This window comes from Passer domesticus, chromosome 4 (assembly GCF_036417665.1).
Source record: "Passer domesticus isolate bPasDom1 chromosome 4, bPasDom1.hap1, whole genome shotgun sequence".
Taxonomy (NCBI): Eukaryota; Metazoa; Chordata; class Aves; order Passeriformes; family Passeridae; genus Passer; species Passer domesticus.
The window spans coordinates 23765258-23784198 of NC_087477.1; the positions used below are offsets into that span (position 1 = coordinate 23765258).

At 41.6% G+C, this 18941-nt stretch overlaps 1 protein-coding gene across 1 annotated transcript in view; it reads right to left on the reverse strand.

Moving 5' to 3' along the window:
• The window catches only part of RNF150 (ring finger protein 150), a 113465-nt gene extending 95027 nt beyond the window's left edge, over positions 1–18438 (reverse strand). Inside the window, exon 1 of the mRNA XM_064416563.1 lies at positions 17948–18438. Within this exon, the coding sequence (XP_064272633.1) occupies positions 17948–18413 (466 nt within the window). The 5' untranslated portion in view covers positions 18414–18438. The remainder of the gene's footprint in view (positions 1–17947) is intronic.
• Between the last annotated feature and the right edge of the window lie 503 nt (positions 18439–18941).

Here is an 18941-nt window from a genome sequence, read left to right on the forward strand (position 1 = left end):
TAATCGCAAGGCAATCCAGCAAAAGTGCTACCACCATGTGGATCAAAAGCAGGGCTGTTTATGTCTACCTAGATCATTCTTGGCCAAATAATGATATGGGATCTCTACATCCTGGGCTCCTCCATGAGTTCAATACCAGGTGTGGGTTACCTGCTGTAGCTGGTCTCCCTGGAGGAGATTACCATTTTTTTCTGTACCCACAGGCAAAGGATTCATGCTATCTACCCCTAAATAAAGATATTTACGCCTACATGGGAGTGATCTGCATAAATGGGTCCAAATCTGCTTTTAACAGGCAGAGTCCTTCCTCTGTACTTTTACAAGAACATAGCAATGCAGAAATAAATTCAGAACTAAATTCCTCTACAGTCAGAAATACATTCCTCTTAGCACGTGCTTCTCAGGCAAATTCATAATGCTCTGCTGATGCTTAGTGTGTGTTGCACGTGCTCACATTCCTACAACAAAGCTTTTGTCAGAGTTACCTGTCAATATTTTCAGACTTCACCAAAGGGCACATTTTTGCCCACACTACATTTTGTACAGCTGTGACTGATTTTGTATGGTTGATTACATGGTTTTCCTCATTTCTCTCTGAGATTTAGGCACACTTTGAGGATGATGAAAACAAAAGCACTTAAGATAATGCTGATACCACAGTACATTGCTAATTAGATTATTTTGTTTTAAATCACAAATGAATACCCATGCAGATCTTTTTACAGTACCTGCTGATTATAAGTTTTCCATGCTAGATCTATCTGCAATAGATAAGGCAAAGGCTACACTTCCCTACTGAAATCTCATTATCTGAACATGTACTGCAGCCAGAAGGTTCAGAGCTTGAATGTGAATTTCATAACTATTTAAATGACTTGAAACAAGAATTTTATATGAAACATTTCAGATTTAAGATGTTCAGAAATTAAATCTTGCCCCAAATGTAGCAAGTTTTAGTACATAAGAAAGAGCTGAAGATGTCAAGGGATGAAATTAAGTTGCACAGTTTGCTTCCAAAGCAAGGTTTGCTTTAAGCCAGTCTTCAATGGTAGTTATTCCATGAATGTTGAACTCAGATCTTGTATCATGCAGTTTCAGATACTTACATGCTATTTCACATGCTTGTTTCCTCTCCCCTTAAAAAAAAAACAAACCAAACCAACAAAAAAACCCCAAACCCAACAAACCAATCCAACCAACCAACCAACAAACAACAAAAACCCCAAACCAAAACAAACAAAAAACCCCCAAAAACCCAAAAAAACCTAACAAAACCCAACAACAAACATAACACACACTGGCTCCCAGGGAGGAATGCCACTCATAACTGTTGAAAAGTTTCCTCTGCTGGTAATATTAGCGTTGCACGTGTATTTCTGTGTTCGGATTCATCAGAGATGAATTCAGCCAGCAGAAAGAGGATGTGAAAGGCAGGTAATTCTATTTACCTTGGTTCTTGTATGATAGCTTATGTTCTCTCTCCTCGTTTACTTTTCTGTCTCTGATGACTCGGTGTCTACGTATGAGCAGATCACAACTACAAGCTGAAATCATGAACTTCAGTTACCCTGTTATTTCCATGCTCAATCACCTATCTGAATCCCTCCTTTGATTTCTCTTACTTGTATGTAATTGTAACATTTCTGTTAAGTGCTGCTGTGCATTTGATATTTCTGTCTGAATTTAGCCTCCTACAATTAATCTGGATCAAGGAGATCAAAAGGCAAGATATCTTCAGGATACAGCAGTGCCTCTACTGAGTGAGAGACAGTGATTCTCTCATTAGCAAACACCTTGATTAGCAGAGAATTTTACTGTAATATAGCATGCTGAAGACTTACAGAGAGGTTAAACAGTTAAAGATTTCCAAAATGATGGTGCAGTGAAAATCTGAAAACAGCCCATTTGCATTACAAAACATCATTCAGTACCTTGTGATCAGACTCCGAAAAAGAGAGAGTGATCTGAAGTATGTTAGAGAGCCCAAATGAGATTAACGTAGCAGCGGTTTTGAAAATCCCACAAGATCTCAAAAGAGAATGTCATCACTCAAAACACAGTATGCATGTCAGGATGAAGGCATGAAATCACCATGTGGTATTGCCTACACTGTGGTCTCTTCAGCTGAATGGTTATTTCTAGAAAACTTATGGAAAAAAAGAAAAAAAAAAAAAAAGATCACCAACCAGCCATGTATTTCAAGACCTAATAACTAATAAACCTCTGTCTGGAACAAATTCATTCCATATTAAATGTCTTCTTAACTTGTTCAGACAGTGTGCAGTTTAGAAATGACCTCTGCTAGGCTTAATGTGGATAGACATTGTAACTATTTCTATGACAACTGTCCACATTTATTTGGTATATAGATGGATGGCATAAAACACAGATTCCACTCCTTCACTGGAGACAGTGAATGCTAATTTTGAGCATTCTCTTGACAACCACCATGGAAGCACTCCCCTCGTGATGAGGCTGTCATCATTGCCATTCCTTCTTAGTATACCAGTTAGTGAAGAAAGGTGTGAAAACCATATTACTTTCTCTCTCCAAATTTAGAGCAGGTATTTTTGCAGCGCATCCAGCCAGCACCTGCTCGAGATTCTGGAGATTTTATCTCGACTATGACTTTTGTCAGGTAGCACCCTCTCTCCCTGCCCTTGGAGACAAGCTAGCAGGGATGTGCATCATGCACACCAAGCTTCTCAGCCCCTTCCTAACACAGCTCTAACAGCACCGCTGCACCCAATTCCTTTCACACAAAAGCCATAAGCCTTGCAGGAACCAAATTTTAGCTGTCAGGGGATTTCATAAAAAAATGTTTTGAAGCCCACTGTCAGAAATACACATAAGACAGGACCTACCATTCTCAAGCTCTTCAAAAGGCAAGAAAATTATGTAACAAAGACTTCATTGACATTCATCATAAATGTAACAATGCCTACTCATTTTATACATTCACTTGAGGCCAGATGGACCCTTTGTTGAATGTGCTGGAGAATTCAATGCCAGTTAATATTTACAGGCCCAAGGCACTCACAAGCTGACCCATCATTTTATGCAATTACAGAATTATCTTAATGAAGCTCTGGTGTTGTCTGATGTTTTGCTTGAATCCAACAGATGTGTGCAATTCACACGAAAAGCTGACTGCTGATACTTCATTGCCAATGGTGGTGCAAGCCTGGTATTATGTTTCTTGATGGCTCCTCTGTGCTTGACAAAGTGTTCGAAACTATGAGGGCAGCAGAAGATATAATGAGTTCAGGTATTAATTTTCCTGATTTAACTATTTGGCAATGAAATCCTTAGGAAGGTTTGCCATTGACTTCAGCGTGGTTAGGATTTCAGAAGTAAGGTTACAAATCAGTGGCATAAGTAAGTGCATTTCTGGAAATCAGCAATCTCAGAATGCTTTTTCTAAAGGAAAGATTTGGGAGTTGGAATTTACAGGACAGTTATAGGAATTCTTTTCATAACATGCAAAAATGTAATTAAATTAAATAGGAACTGTAGAGACCCTTAAATAGTGACTAGCCTGAATGTTCAGAAATCAGCACCTGAGCTGGTCTGAAAGCAGTGTGCATATGGAAAGTATGGCCTGTGAAAAGTCAGTTTAGAGCCCAGTCTAATCCCAATACTCCATGAATGAACAACTGAGATCAGAATACTGCTGCTGGAGAAGTTTTTCTTTCCTATGAACTTCTTGTGACTTTTCCAGTCATGTGTGCTTCTTCAAAGTAGCTATAAACTGGACCTAAAATTCACCCACCTATTTAAAACTTCATACATTCTTTCAGTTTTCATGCTACCAAGTCTGCAGAGAGCAGCACCCTTTCTCAAAAAAAAGGTACCATCTCTTCACTGCTAGAGCCAGGAGGTGCTTACATGCTGTGAATATTATCCACTTCAGTGATAAGGACATTGCCATCATTAAAGATGGAAACCAAAATGAAATTGCAATTACTTTTTTTTTAATATGACTTAATATCATGCATTTTATGAATAAAAACTTAATGCATTATCAGATCTTGAAACTCTTGCCAACCAATGCAGACAACTGTTGAATAACAGCATGAACACCAGTTTTATTTATAAATTAATCAAAACCTGCAATAATTAACTGATGGATGGATTCCAACTCTATTTTATTAAGCAAGGAGATACAGGAGAAGGCAAAGTAGGGCCCAGGCCTGTGAAGAGCACAGCACTCACAAACAGATACTAATCCCCTCCACTTGCACGGCAGGCCATTCACATTATGGATTATGGAACATCTTTGAGGCTTGTCGTGATAAATACAGATTTGCAAAGCACTCCAGACACTCACTAGGAGTCACATCAGGTCTTCATTAGCATTTGTGTATTCTACATTAACATCTGCCTGGTCTAGCAAGTCTTTCTGTTGTGGGGCACCCGTATGTACTTACAGCTTATTAGAAGTAATAATTGGATTATTTCCAGGAAGAGCCCTTTGACTATATATGGCAGTTAGCTTTTTAGGAATGTCTAAAGGAGGAACATCTGTTAATTTCACACTTCCCTCCTCCTTGGTTACAGTTTCCTATCATCTCAACATAACCCAAACAACTGTCTACATGGCTAAAAGTTCTATCCAAAACTGATATGTACCACTGGGAATATTAAGGAAACCTGTCCTGGATTTCTCAAAGCAAAATGAAGTTGACAGACTGACAAGGCCACAAGGAAGGACGCAAAATTTTATTTACTGGAACCAAAATTGCAAAACATTACAATAATTGTTCCCAAACTGGAATGGGTGTAAAGTAAGGAGCTGCTGCTGTGTGATTGGCCTAAGATATACTTTTATCTCCAATTTAGGCCACTTCCTGATTAGCATGGAAATGCTGTGTGGCTGTTCTAAATGACATTAACTCCTCTAGCTCACCTAGCAAGTACCAATGACTGGTTGATACGCATCTTTAAGCCATCTGCAAATAACTAAACAGCTGTCCATGCTTCCCACAGCTGTGATTGTTCCTCTGCATGCACTGGTGACAAATATCAAATAAAACACAGTGGAGAACAGGCAGCAGCTGTTGGATGGAAGGGATGGAAGGGGCACAGTGCTCAATGGAAGTTGAGAGGCACCTTTGCTTCGTATTGTGATGCAGACATGGCTGATAACCCAGAAAACAGACGCCAAACTATGTGGAGAAAGGAAAAATAATTAAATAATGTATTTTAATTGGTATTTATTAAGCACCACTTTAATGACAGGCATAAAGCATATGTATCTTATTTTTACAATTTCAAATAAAAGTGCTCATTGTAAGGATCTCGAGTATTCACAGTGCTATAGGAGGGCATAAGCTTCACCTGAGATGACCACACTAATATTCTTAGTAATAAGCCTCTGGGCTATGTCAGACACTTCTACATCTTTCATAGATGACATTTCCTCACAGAACCACTTTCAGTGACATTTAGTCAAGGTGCCCAACTTCTAGTCCATTCTCAGCAAGAACGAAATGTGAACTTAACTATAATTATTTGTGCAAACATTTTCCTCAATTGGGCCATGAAGTGTTCTCCAAACTAATTTAATATAATGTGAACATTAGAAATAATTTTTAAATACCTACTACTGAGTTTTATGATAGCCAAATCACTAGCTTACTAATGTGAGAAGTGGTTTTTAAGTATTGGTCTCATTTGCAAGGAAGAGATTTTAGGAGTTGCTGTATTAGTCCAGATGAGATCCTATTAAAATTGCCTCCCGACTATCATTACTACCAAGGAGACTATTGCTTTACATATGCACAGTAGCTCCTGTTTTGGGGGCTAATCCACAACCCATTCAGCTACTGACAGGCAAAGATAACAGCTTTGTGATAGAATTTGCAGAGTTGTCTTTGCATTGGCAAAAAATATTCCTGGTTGGTGGCCAGAATATGGAAAGACATCAGTAATCATCATGCTAATTCAACACAGCATTGGTTAAGAACTAAGAACAGATGCTACACTTCAAATGTACAAGGTACTCAACAGGAGATATTTTCCACTAAAAATTCAGTGCTTGCTTTGTTATTTTCTGGGAGTCTAACAGCAGAAAGATGGTTACACAAATTAGTTAATGGGAATGAAGCTCTTAATTATTGCAGAAAGAAGTGATGTCATGCATATTTAGAAACCAGATAACACCAAATCTCTGGCACCAAAAATTTCTTTGCACTAACAACCATTAGAAGCCATAATTTTGGAAATAAATAGTTATGCAGTTATATTTTTGTTGTAAAATTGTCTGTGGGATCTCATACCTTGCATCTCAGTAAGTTCTGGTCATTAGAATAGGACAGGAGAAAAAAGGAGAAAAAAAGGGAGGAAAAAAAGGCTGTCTAGGTATACAGTAAAGAGAATGTTTCTAGATGGAAAAAAATACACAATCCCCCACTAACAATGAAAAAAGAAATTCACCTGCGTATCTTCTTAAGCAGGGGTCAGTAAGTCAGGGGAGTGAAGATGACAGACAAGCCCCCTGAGGAATCACTGTGCCCTAGAGGATCCCAGCTGCCTCAGACAGAGCTCATGGCTTTCACAGGCAGTTAAGCTGTTTGGTGGCTTTCCCTGTCTAATTCACCTGTGGATCCAGCTGGGCAGCACTCTGGGAGCAGGGTAACCTGCCATTCCCAAACATGCAAAACTGCTAAATGCAAAGAGAGAAAAACAGACAAGCTCAAACTGGAGCCAACCAAGAGCCTCATCTCAAGGAATGATCCCACCACCTGTAAAGGCAGCAGGGAAGGACTGGCACGAACAGCAGTGAGGCAGCAAACAAGAAAATGCCAAAGATAATGACAGTGGGTGCTAGTGAGAAATGGGAGCCAGTGCAGAACTGAAATGAGGTTTAAGATATATGGATTAGTCAAAGACATTTCACAGTCTCTGAGAGGAAGACTTCCTACATGATGGGGAGACCACAGAGGTCACCACTTACTTTGATGGCTTTTATTTTCTCATCAACATGAATTCACCTCTCCAGGATTTAGGTTCATCCATGTGACTTTCATATAATGGCTATTTCAGCTGTTTTTCTGACAAAATGAATGACAGTACCATCATGTTTTGAACTATTTCATACGCACCTGTGATAGCTTTGCTGCTCAACATTGCCTTCCATCACAACATCTTCTTGTGCTGGCATTCAACAATTAAATAGAAGTTTTAGAAGAAAAAGGTTTTCATATCTCATGCTGCAAGATGAACTTCAGCAAACGGTTGGTTGCTGGAGGCTTACAGACACCTCTCTGCATTTGCTAGCTCTCTTCAGACACAAAAAACAGAAGTGGCTCAGACTGTTTATATTGCAAGTGCCTGTTCTTGCAGTACCCTCCCTATAAGCAACAGTCACAAAGAAATACCAAGCTGTTCATCGCTGTTACCCTGCTAAGGGCTTTGCAGACATTCTGTTGTGAAAAGCTGATGCTTCACTGCATAGGGTTTATCTCTGCCCATCATACAGAGCTCCTGTGAGAGCAGTTTTGCATCTCCAAGCGTGCAAAAGAGCTGGGGGGTAGTTCCAGAGAAGTACCCTAAAACCATAACAACTACTATGAACACCTTCTCTAACCTTCCTTGTACAAATGCCACCATCATTTCCCCAGAGAATGGGGTATTTTTACCAGGATTTGGCATTTAGAGAACTATCCAGTCCCATGCAAATAACATTAAGCTATGGGCAACCAGTTAGGAAATTGCATGATACTACAAGCCTGAATTTATTTCACTTGCATTGACAGCTACTGATCCCTGTTACGCCCTTGTCTGTGAGAGCAATCTTTACCTCACACTGAGCATCATTCCAATGTGTATCTAGACACAGTGCTGAAATCTGCTAGTAAAGACAAGCAGCAAGGGTTAAAGACCCTACACAGCTTAGGAACTGCACTCTGGGAAGACAGAAAGCTGCTGTCACACAGTCACAGGGAAAAGAAATTCAGCACAGCAAACCTCAGGTCAGTACCTTTAAATAACACTAATAATGATGAGATGCATGCACAGATTCCCAAAGAAAAGTGAGTGGGGAAAAAGTCAGGTCTGTGCTCTGGAAGGGAACTATTATCTGAAGCTGGAAGAAGCTGATTAAAATGTAATGTATCATCAAAAAAGGAAAAGAGAAACCAAACTGCTTCTGAAACTGAAATTCAGCAACATAAAGTATTTACTAAAAGAAAACTTTTATTCAAACCAGACCTGTAAGACTTTTCCAGAGAACAAAAACTTTTCAAAACAGTTTTCTGTTGAAAATCCATTTCACTACCTAAGAAAAACAGTTCTGATAAGAAATATTTCCCATCAGTTTTCTAGCATCCAGTGTGCGGGCAAACTTAATCTTCTTCCATAAAAGCATGAAAGAGAGGAAACCATAATTTAGTCTTTTAAGAATTAATGAAAAAGACTTAGGAGTGCTCAGCACAAACCCCTTCTGTGCACAGCAAATGTGCTATGCCTGTCACTCTTCTGAGGATGTCCCAGCTGCTGATGTGCCACTCCTCTGAGCCCACCCTGAGCAGCTGCCAACAGAGGCTCTTTAAACCCAGAGTCAGCTGCAAAGAAAAAGCCACCAAAAGAGCATAATCCTGCTGCAAAGCAAATAGCCTTTGACTCCTTCTGTCAGCCTGGTAAGGAGTGGGCAGAAAGGACAAAAAATCTAAACAGTAGAGATGAAAAACAGGTGAAGAACACATAAAGGGAAAGGGAAGAAGGCAAGAAAAAAAAGGGTGAGAAGTCCAAGGAAAAGATTTACTGGAAGCAGGAATAATAATTTTAAAAAACCCCAACAAACCATGGGAGAGAAAAAATTAGGTAGAAAATAAAGACGGTACATGACTGAAGGAAATATAAGGCAAGGCAAATACATCAAAGACAGCATTATAAAAATACTTAATGCATTTTACTCAGACAGCTCCTCATTTTCCAGCATAAGAAATTTTGATAAAGTGTTTAGTAAAGGTATGGATTTGATGGACAACCAGATGGAACTTCAAACACATGGTCACATAAAGAGCAATAAGAGACCAGGCACAGAGATTACAGAGTCTCACAAAAGCTGCCTCTATCAAGGAACATGATAATGTCAGGTAAAACTAGGAGACAATCAGCATAAAATAAAAGCTTAAAAAAGCACAAGAGGGGAAAGCATACTCTGTGCAAGTATAAGAAGCAATCACGTATGTGTCTGCAGCCTCACACTGTCCTGTTTTAAAGACTGATTTATTTTTGAGTACAAACACAGACATGTACTAGAAATACGGCCAAAGATTTAAAATTCTCTAACACTGAGGTTCTTGAAAGGGCAAAGGAAACACAGAAATAATTTCTGTCTTCTAATAGAAGCTACTGAAATGGAAAAGGAAGAAGAATAGGAACATTTTAGCTAGCATCACAGGATGTAAAACCAGAGAGATCTTTATCAGATACTGACAGAGAACCCTTGCATAATTGGAAAATGCAAGAAATCTTTTATAGTGAAACTTGTTAGACACCCAGAGATTTGATCCTGAGGATCTGGAAATGCTCTGCCACTATGAGAATAACAATTAGGTGCAAAAGCTTCTCAAGTGCTCCACAAATTAACTTAACCAAAACAATAAAACTGTAGAGTTTATTGTGCTGGGTCTGAACCCAGGCAATCCACAACACATATCCAACTAATGCTGACACATTTTACAGCAATCTTAAAATTAGACATATATGTTAATTAAAGATGAAACTACCCACTAGGCTCTCAAATCCATTCTGAACACTCTGGCTGTGTAATGTCAGGCGCATTTGATCTATTCACTGTTACAGTGACCATGTTAAAAAAAACAACCAAACAAACAATTTCTTGAAAAGGACTGTGACATGTGATTTATAAAGCTGGAAACCAGAGATTAATGTGATGTATAATTCCCTTAATAATATTATTATATTATAATAATAATATAATACATGTATGTGGTGAGATATTCTTACATTGACTGGCAAAAAACAGATGGCTTGTAAAGAGAGACTTGAACAGTAAGAAGCAAACCAAAGAGCATATAAGAAGGGAGGAAGGCTAAGATTTGGAACAAATTATGAGGAAGAATAAAATCCTGTATCATTAAACCCATTTCAGTGACAAATGATGATGGTTCATAGACAAATATGTCAGTAGCAAGGGGCTGTCTTAGCAGAATACCATGCAAAAAAACCTGCTTTGTTAGGGAGCATCCAACTGCTAAGGTCCTCTCTCATGATAAAGGCTCATAACACCATGGAATACAAATTATTTTTTTAAAAGCTATGTCTCATTAAGTATGTCGCACAAGGGAGCACTTTCCAGCCCACCTATTCCATGTATCCCTTGAAGAACTGCATTCCTGTGCAGACGTAACATTTCTATCTACGTTTAATTATACAAGACATACTCAAGCCAGAATTCTCTGGAGTTACACAGCAGCAATTTTTGTTTCTGGGGTTTGGGAACTAAAAATATAAACATTTTTTTTCCTTCTATTTTTGTCTCAAACTGAAAATACCTTTCCAATTTACAGCAGGACTATCCTGTACAGAAACACAGTTAATCACATAAAATTTGAGACCAAAACTTTGACAGACTCTCAGGTCTAGCAGTGATAATTGAATATCACTATGATTATAGTGTCAGAGGCAAATGAACAAGCACTTCAGTTTATTGACATTATTTTTGGCCACTCTTGAGATGGAAAAGAAATGAACAATTATTTTTAAAAGCTATTATCTTTAAGTAGCACAGAATAGAGTATGCTAGCTTTTCATATTTCAGTGCGGAATAGCAATAAACCAGTTTAATTTTTTCGTTGTCTCCTTCATTTCTCCTCAATTCAGTTTTCTAAGGTTTATTTCAAATAGTTTATTGAAGAGGAGACAAAGTAAAGAATGCCCTTGATAGGCCTCTCCCGTGAAACAAAGTTGCATAGTATTGATGTTTCATAAGCAAACAATATTTACAACCTATCTATTAGAACTGGTGAACAAAGAGGTGTTTCCCCCATCCATTTCTGAACTAAAAAACATTGTTTGCAGCTGTTGGTAAGAACCTAACTCAGTAATTTTCATCTGGCTGAAGAATTACTTCTACTAATGTGGCCAGTGCATCAGATAGTAGATATACAGCTGGCAGATTTAATACAGTGTATTTTTAAAATTAAGGGTGCCTCTAAGAGGTCTGGGTTTTCTTCTCCAGGTAAGAAAAACTGTAATTCTCAAGAGAATTACATTGTGAGATACTACATCCAAATGCACTCATGAAAACTCGGATACTCTGAGGGGTCCTTGACCCCTGCTCATCCACACTCAGAATCCAGTCAAACCTTGCAGCGCATGACCTGAGGCTGAACCATCCAGATTTCTTTTCCAGAGAAACTGAAACACTAAGGAGTGAAATGAGGAGAGCACTGGTCGTGAACAAAGTCTGGGATCACATCCTGCTGCAGATAAAGACATAGCACAGTAAAGCCTGTTTGCACACAACCAGTTGCAAAATATTTTGCCACTTCTTTCTTCTCACAATTGCCACGTAACTCCCCTGTGACATACAATGGATACAGTTGGCTTTTAACCTTACCCCTTAGTTGCTGTGCCTCTGTGGAAATTATGTGAATTTAATATTACTGCAAGGTATAGTATTCCTAATTAACATCTTTGTACATTTTGTGTCTCTTGCCTCAGAACCATTCTCCTTACACAGACTCCATTTGTTTCTGAAGCACCACAAAATTCTCTCCTTTGCAAGATGCTCAGCAAAAAGCACTGTGATGGTAATGGATGGTAAAACTGTAGGAAACAACCCTGCATTAGTAAGGTGGCAGATTTCATGGCCTACTCAGTCTTTTCCATATCTGATTTCTATGAGTCAATGATTGTATTGTTCACTCCCTTCTGCACCAAAGGCGTCATCAAGTGATTGTTACTCAGGAGTAGCTGAAAGGGCAGAAGTGGGGCTTGTCTTGAAACGACAGCTGTTCCTGTGCAGGTTAGCTATGCAGAAATTATTGGGAAGTGGAGAAGTTGTTGGGCTATCCCTTCATAAAGGCTTCACTCTTCATCAGCCTGGCTCATGGTGTACAGAGGCAGACATCACTTGAAACTCAGTCGTCTCACATGACAAAGCATCATGAGCTCCATCAACCAAGTGCTGCACAACAACAGAAGCCCTTGCTTACAAGAGAAAAGTAGAAAGTCTCACCAGTCTCACCAGTACTCACCAAGTAGTTTTCCTCTCACCAGGAAAAGACTCTTAAGAGCACCAACACTGAATTAGTTTTCTCTCCCTTTTTACTGAAAATGTTCCCATCTTCTGTGATGTGAAGGGAGGTAGCACAGAAATATACCTGCATCAATTAGTGAGCTACACTAAGCCACAGACTGCCACAATATTCTAATAACCCAAGCTAAGATATACCATTTTAAAGAAAAAATATCAATGGGACTAGGACAAAGCACTGCTTTCTCAAAAGTAAGCTGTTCTCCTAAGGATTATATACCAAAAAGGAGTTGCTCCAGATTACCAGTCAGCAGTTAGTGTGGATGTGGATACAGTTTTGTTCCTGAAAAAGATTTTCTTCTTGCTGCGTCACTTCCTACTGCAGAGATCTGAAGACAGCACTTGTATGAATATCAATGTATATAAATGTTGCAGATAACCAAAGCAGAAATCTGCTTTTGCAGACAGTAACCTTGGAGGATCAATGAAATCTTCAATGAATCAATACTTCATCATTTTGTAGGGAAAGCTATACTTTATTACCTGATCCAAAGCTCAGTGGACTCACTGTCCTTCCACTGTCTGACTTCCCAGTGTCTGCAGTGAGTTCTGAAGGAGACACAGGATCCAGCTGTGAGGCTGAGAGAAGCAAGACTCAACACGGTAAAAAGTGTCTCATCTAATGACAAAACTCAGTGCCCCAGCTGAAGTGGCCGTCCCAAGTAGTGCCAGAGTCTAGTATTATTTTGCTGTTCTAGTCCTTGGGGGTCAAAATAATTCCTTTCAATTTATTTTAACCTGAACTAGTTACCTAAGAGCACATGTGCCCCCTCCACCTGGTACAGATGAACACATGGGCAGCAAAGCAGTCTAGAACCTCTTCAGAGCAGAACTAGCAGCAGAAGCATGACTCACCAGGGAATGCAATGGAACAGCCTGTCAGCCAGAAATCCTGAATTTTGATAAACACAGAGAACTAGATTTTCAAACACTGCAGAAAGCCAGGCCTACATGATGGATCCAGCAGCTCTTCCGAGTTCTTAAGGATGGCAGTACCTCCCTGCAATGCCTCAATGGACAGGGCTCAAAGATGCACTAATTTCCATCTCCCTTTCCCACTGAGTGCGTTTCTATTAGGAATCAATCTTGGGTGCCTGGAAAAGAAAACAATTATGGCAGACTTTGGAAGGCAGAAATCTCCAGCCCTCCATTACTTCACACTTTTCCATATTTCCATGTGAATGCTCTCAGCACATTTTCCGCATTAGAATTCCACAAAAGTTTAGGAAAACAATTATTTTAATAATGGAACAAAAGCAGCTACAGTACTGAATTAAGTCTGTAAAGAGAGAAATCTTCAACTTTGGTTTTTAATTTGCACATCAGTACAAATCTACAGGGCAGGCCAAAGCCCAAACTATTACCAACACACCTTAAAATATGTAAAAGGTAATGCTACTCATTGATCAAGGAACAAAAGTCTGAGTACAAAGGAAGAGACTGTTATTGAGTTGAATGCTCCAAAGTTGATTCTGGCCCCCTTTGCAGCACCTGTGGAGGGACACATCTGAATCTGCAATGGGATGGTCATGCCCTCCTCATGCAGTCTGGCACATACACCCACTGCACTTGAGGGCCAGAGAGGGAGGGGAGAAGTCAGAATCATCTTAGACCGCTTATGAGACCCTTTTGTACACAAGCCACTACAAAAAAAAAAAAAAATGAGGCATCTGGCCATTATTGCAAAGGGTATGTCATAGGAGAGGCAAGTGACTTAAAATTTGTGATGGAATGCACTGGAAAAACAGAATATGGAGAATGCAACACTGCCTGACTAACATATGTTCCTGGTGCAAAACACGTAGGATGCAATTTACCTCACATGTGAAAAATATCCGCTCTGTGAGATAATCTGATGCACATCAGAATTCCAACTGAATCTTAGAAACTATGTAGAATATTACAGATTTGATTTTTACCCACATATGAATCGTGTACAGTCACAGTTAACTCCCCAAGCACCTGACAGTTTCCAAAGTTAAAAATGGTCCATGTAGGTTCCCTCAAATACAAACTGTAGAGAAGGAAGTTCTCATCTTGAATCACCTTCTGGAAGCCTCTCTTACTGTCCCTATTCAGAGCTCAGAGGAAATGTTAGGATGTAAGCTACAACAGGTAGTAAGACTACTTCAAATTAATACTAAATTATTAAATATAGACACAGTGGCTGGGGCTTTTCCAAACCTAGGTAATAGCTAATTTGGTCTGAGTAAGAAAAAATTTCAATGAGAAACCGCAGCCAAGACCATGGATTTCTTCTGGAGAAAAAAGAACATCCTCTATATTATTAGAGTATTTTTCTGCTAGGAAAGTTGATCTAGAAGAAATGCAAAGTGCCTGAAATAGAAATTCTAGATGCTTTTTTTCCTTCTCTGGTTGGAGCCTACTTAGTCAAAATGCAAAGTCATACTCACAGCTCCTATGCCATCCTTCAAGCCAATAAAAAGAAAGATGCCTGTTTGCCCAGGTTGTAGCAGATGATATACAAGCTAATGACATCCTAGCAGGAGAATCCCAAAGCTCCATATTCTCTGTGAATGTGTAGATATCATAACTCCACCTCATCCTCCTGGGTGTGCTAGCAGTGACCTCAGTACAAGCTCCCTGAAAGGAAATTCTTTCGATGGGGTGACGGAACTGGTTCAAATCGCACACTTTGTGCTGTATGCTCTATAAATAAATCCTGAAGAGTTATATTTTGAGATTTCCACAACAAGCTTTGATATAATACTACCCTGGTTTTGATTTGGGGGTGGTGGAAGGGAGGTCTGTGAAGCCTCCTCTTCACGTTCAAACACAGTATCTTGCTACAGTTGCCTATAGATTTCAAAATCAGGAGGCACTACATGAGCAATGGGACATTGGCATGCACTGTAGCAGAAAACAGGAAATGTAATGAAACATAGAGCCATGAGGTAAGTTCTTTGGCAACAGAAAGAGTGCCTTGGGAAGCAAGTGGCAAGGGCAAAGCACTATGAAATGGCAAAGTAACATGGTTAAGGCAGGGAATGAAGCATGGGGGTAGAGATGAAGAAACAAGGTGGAGAGGAGCAGAAAAAGAAGCACAAAGACAGCAAGTGACAATAAGAGAAAGAAGGCAAAGCATACAGAAGAGAAGAATATACATAGGGGGGAAAGCTGTTAGGAGTAGTATTACTCTTAAAAGTTATTTAGTAAGGGCAGAAGCCACTTTGTTATGCAACAGGATATGCTTTTCTGTATAGGAAGAGATTGTTTAAGCTTCTATGAAACCTTAAAAAAATTAGTGAGAGAGAAATAGAAAATAATAAGGAAGTAACATCATATTTCTTTTGACTTTAAAATTGCTTTTTAGGTCATATTTCACCCTTCCCTCCCAACCTCCAAGTATTTTCCAGGATGGAATTTTCTTCTTCTCACTCCAGGATTTCGCGTGGGCAGAGCACTGCAGATGCTGCTGAACTCAGAAACCAAGAAACTGATTCATTTTTTCCTTGAATCTTGTGCTATCACTTAGACTGGGAACAAACAAATGTCAAAGGCTCCAAGTTAGAAACTAGCAGCCACAATTTTACACCGCCTGACCATTCACTTTGTCCCAGAGTAACAGCGGTACCAGAGGGAGAGTAAAGTTCTGAATCCCTGCTAGATTGCTAAATATATAAGAATAATTATTTTTTCTTCTGTTCCATCAGACTCGTGGTCTAAAACTCCTCTCAGTTTTGACCATGTGCAGAGGATAGGTTTTCTCTAAGGTAAGCCAAACAACCATTATTCAACATCGCTGAATAAAAATCCTTAGAATGAAGACAACTTCATCAAATCTATGAGCAAAAGCCTTCAGTCTCACTGATCATATTCCACAAGTCCAGTTTCTTTTCATTTCAGCCGCTGGTGCTGTACAAACCCACTGCTGGGTATCAATTCAGTACTCAGAAACGATTCTCAGAACAAATCCTGTGGAATCATATGACATAGAAGGAGCTGCTCCCAGAATAATTGATACTATGTTTCTATTTTGTAAATCTGAGGCCACGTGCAGTAAGAAAGTTTCTTTCCGTACTTCATCTTAGACTTTGAAACAAACCAAAGCTCTAACATTTTAAAAGGTTAGATACATTTTTTACTCCCACCATTTCTTAATAAAACACCATTTGTGTGGGAAAACAGCTTAGTGCTTACTTTGAAAACAGGCAAACCATTAATTAATCCAGCATGTTGGCAGTTTTAGAGAAACTTACTAGAGAAGAATAAACTATGCTGCATCTTAAGTTCTAAAACAGCTTGAGCCTTACTTTGAGGGTGCATAAGTATGCCAAGCTCCTACTACTTTATACTTCTTAGGATATAATCTGTGATATTTAAGTAGAAAGAAGTATAATTTGAACAGCTGCTAAACCAAGGGCAGGTTATAAAACACAGTTTTAGGAAGCTCAAGAGGTTATGAGTTGCTTGTCTCACAAAACCAAAGGAAAACACTAAAAAAAGCCCCATCTTGCACCAACTGTACCAAAGAAACAATACCAGTGGTTAATCTCTGAAACAGGCTGGACACAAGAGGTTCCAAAATCACTCCTTTTGCATCAGCAGTATTTTAGCACTATGGTCAGGCAACAAATTGTTTTTTAGCACATTCAAGCTAGCTAGTTTACTGTGGAAATGTAACGTGTCATTAGAATAACATCCTGTTTTGCAGCATTTCTGTATTTCAATTTACCCCAACTCTACTAAGATTCAACTGGCATGAAATAGCTGGGCAGGATTAGTTACTGGATGGAAACCAAGCTGAGATTTCGCAATAGGTGGCATCTTATCTCCATGGCATAGGCAGCTAGTATAAAAGACAAGTGACCCCTGGCAGAAAACATTGTCCCTAAATATAAATCTGGTGAACTGTTTCTAAGACATTATTTCAGATCAAGCACTAGTACGGAAACAGTGGGGGTTTTTTTTGTGGGCATAAGCCAGGGTTTAGGTTACTTTGAATGACTGGATTTTGACTGGGTTCTAGTTGACAAGCACATGTTGGGACCTGACCACCCATGTGCTGACGCTGCAAGCACAAACTCCACCAGAACATTCACCTGGGAGAGTGAAACACTCCCTCCATTCCAGTCCTGGACAACATATCTCATGCTCCCACCAAATCAGACACTCAACATTCCTACTCGATCTCACAGCTTTTACATCATTGCAGCCAAGACTGTGGACACCGTGTTCTCTCCTGTACTGCACCTCCTGATAAGCCTGCACCACAACACTGCAACTTCTCCTCTTCCAAAGTTCTCAATCGCACTCGATCCCACGCGGCACCTGCCAGAAGATTCTCAGGACACAACGAATCACAGCGGGATCAGCGTCCCATTCCTCTGACTAGACCCAAACTTTGCGTGCCCCAAACTTTTCAAGCCTGGAGCACCGGCGTGCATTGCTATGGATATCTTCGCAGCACATCCATCCTTTGCCATGGCAGCATGGAGAGGAGCTCCATGGACCCCACGACGGGCACCCACCACGCAGCAACGCCCACAACCCATCCTGCTCCCCGTCAGGAGGTGCGAGAACACCTTCCCGCAGCAGCTCCCACACCGAGGATGCGGGAGGGCAGAAGGGGCTGGAAAAGGGGCGTCCATCCGTCTGTCCCCCCAGCACACCCCCGGGGGTGGCGTGGCTCACCTGCGTGGGGCATGGTGATGGTTTCGTTGGCGTTGCTGGAGCCCACGTTATAAATGACGACGGCGGAGGCGTTCTGGGCGGCGGCGTGGCGGATCTTGTCCTTGTAGGTGCAGTTTCCCCGCGGGATCAGGGCCACCCAGCTCTTGCCCGGCGCCGGGGCGTTGAAGCGGGTGCCGGGGTCGCAGGCGTAGCGGTCGGCGGGCGAGGCGGAGAGGGCCACCTGCCCGCGGGCGTCCTGCTTGGGCGACTGCTCGCCGTAGCGCCCGCACTCGCTCTTCTCGCTGCGGAGCTCGGCGCTGCCGGCTGCCGGGTCGGCGTAGGTGATGTTGACGAAGGCCGTGTACCACTCCTCCTTCTCGGCCACGGTGAAGTCCAGGCACAGCAGATGCACGAAACAAAAGGACAGCAGCCATGTTGAGAGCGCCAGGCTGCGGCACGCTTGGATCACAGACATTGCCATCTTCATCTGCCGGCCCCCCCCGCCCGCCCTCCCTCCCTCCCTCCCTCCCGCCCGGCCGCCGCCGCCGCTCCGTGTGTGCGTGCGCGCCCCGAGCGCCGCTCCGAGCGGGGCCAGCGAGCGGGGGAGGGAGCCCTCCCCTCTGCAGCCGCTGCCTAATTCATGTCGGGGCCGTTTGATTTCCTCGGGCTGGCCCCGTCTCCGCCTTCCCTCGTCCCTCCTGCCCCTTCCTCCCCTCCCTCCCTCCCTCGCTCTGCCCGCGCAGCTGCCTCCCCCGCTGCTGGCAGGCACGGCGCGGGGGGAGCTCCCGACGCGCACACGGCGGCGCAGTTCCCGCAGTTCCCGGTGCGGGCTCGGCCCCGGCCCGGCCCGGCCCGGCCCCACGTACGCGCTGCTGGCGGAGGAGGGACTGCCGGCCGAGGGGCTGCGCTCCGGGCCCGGGCAGGGACTCCCGGCGGAGGGGCTGCCGGCGGAGGGGCAGCGCTGCCCGGCTCGGCGGAGAGGGCTCCCGGCGGAGGGGGCTGCTGCCAGAGGGGC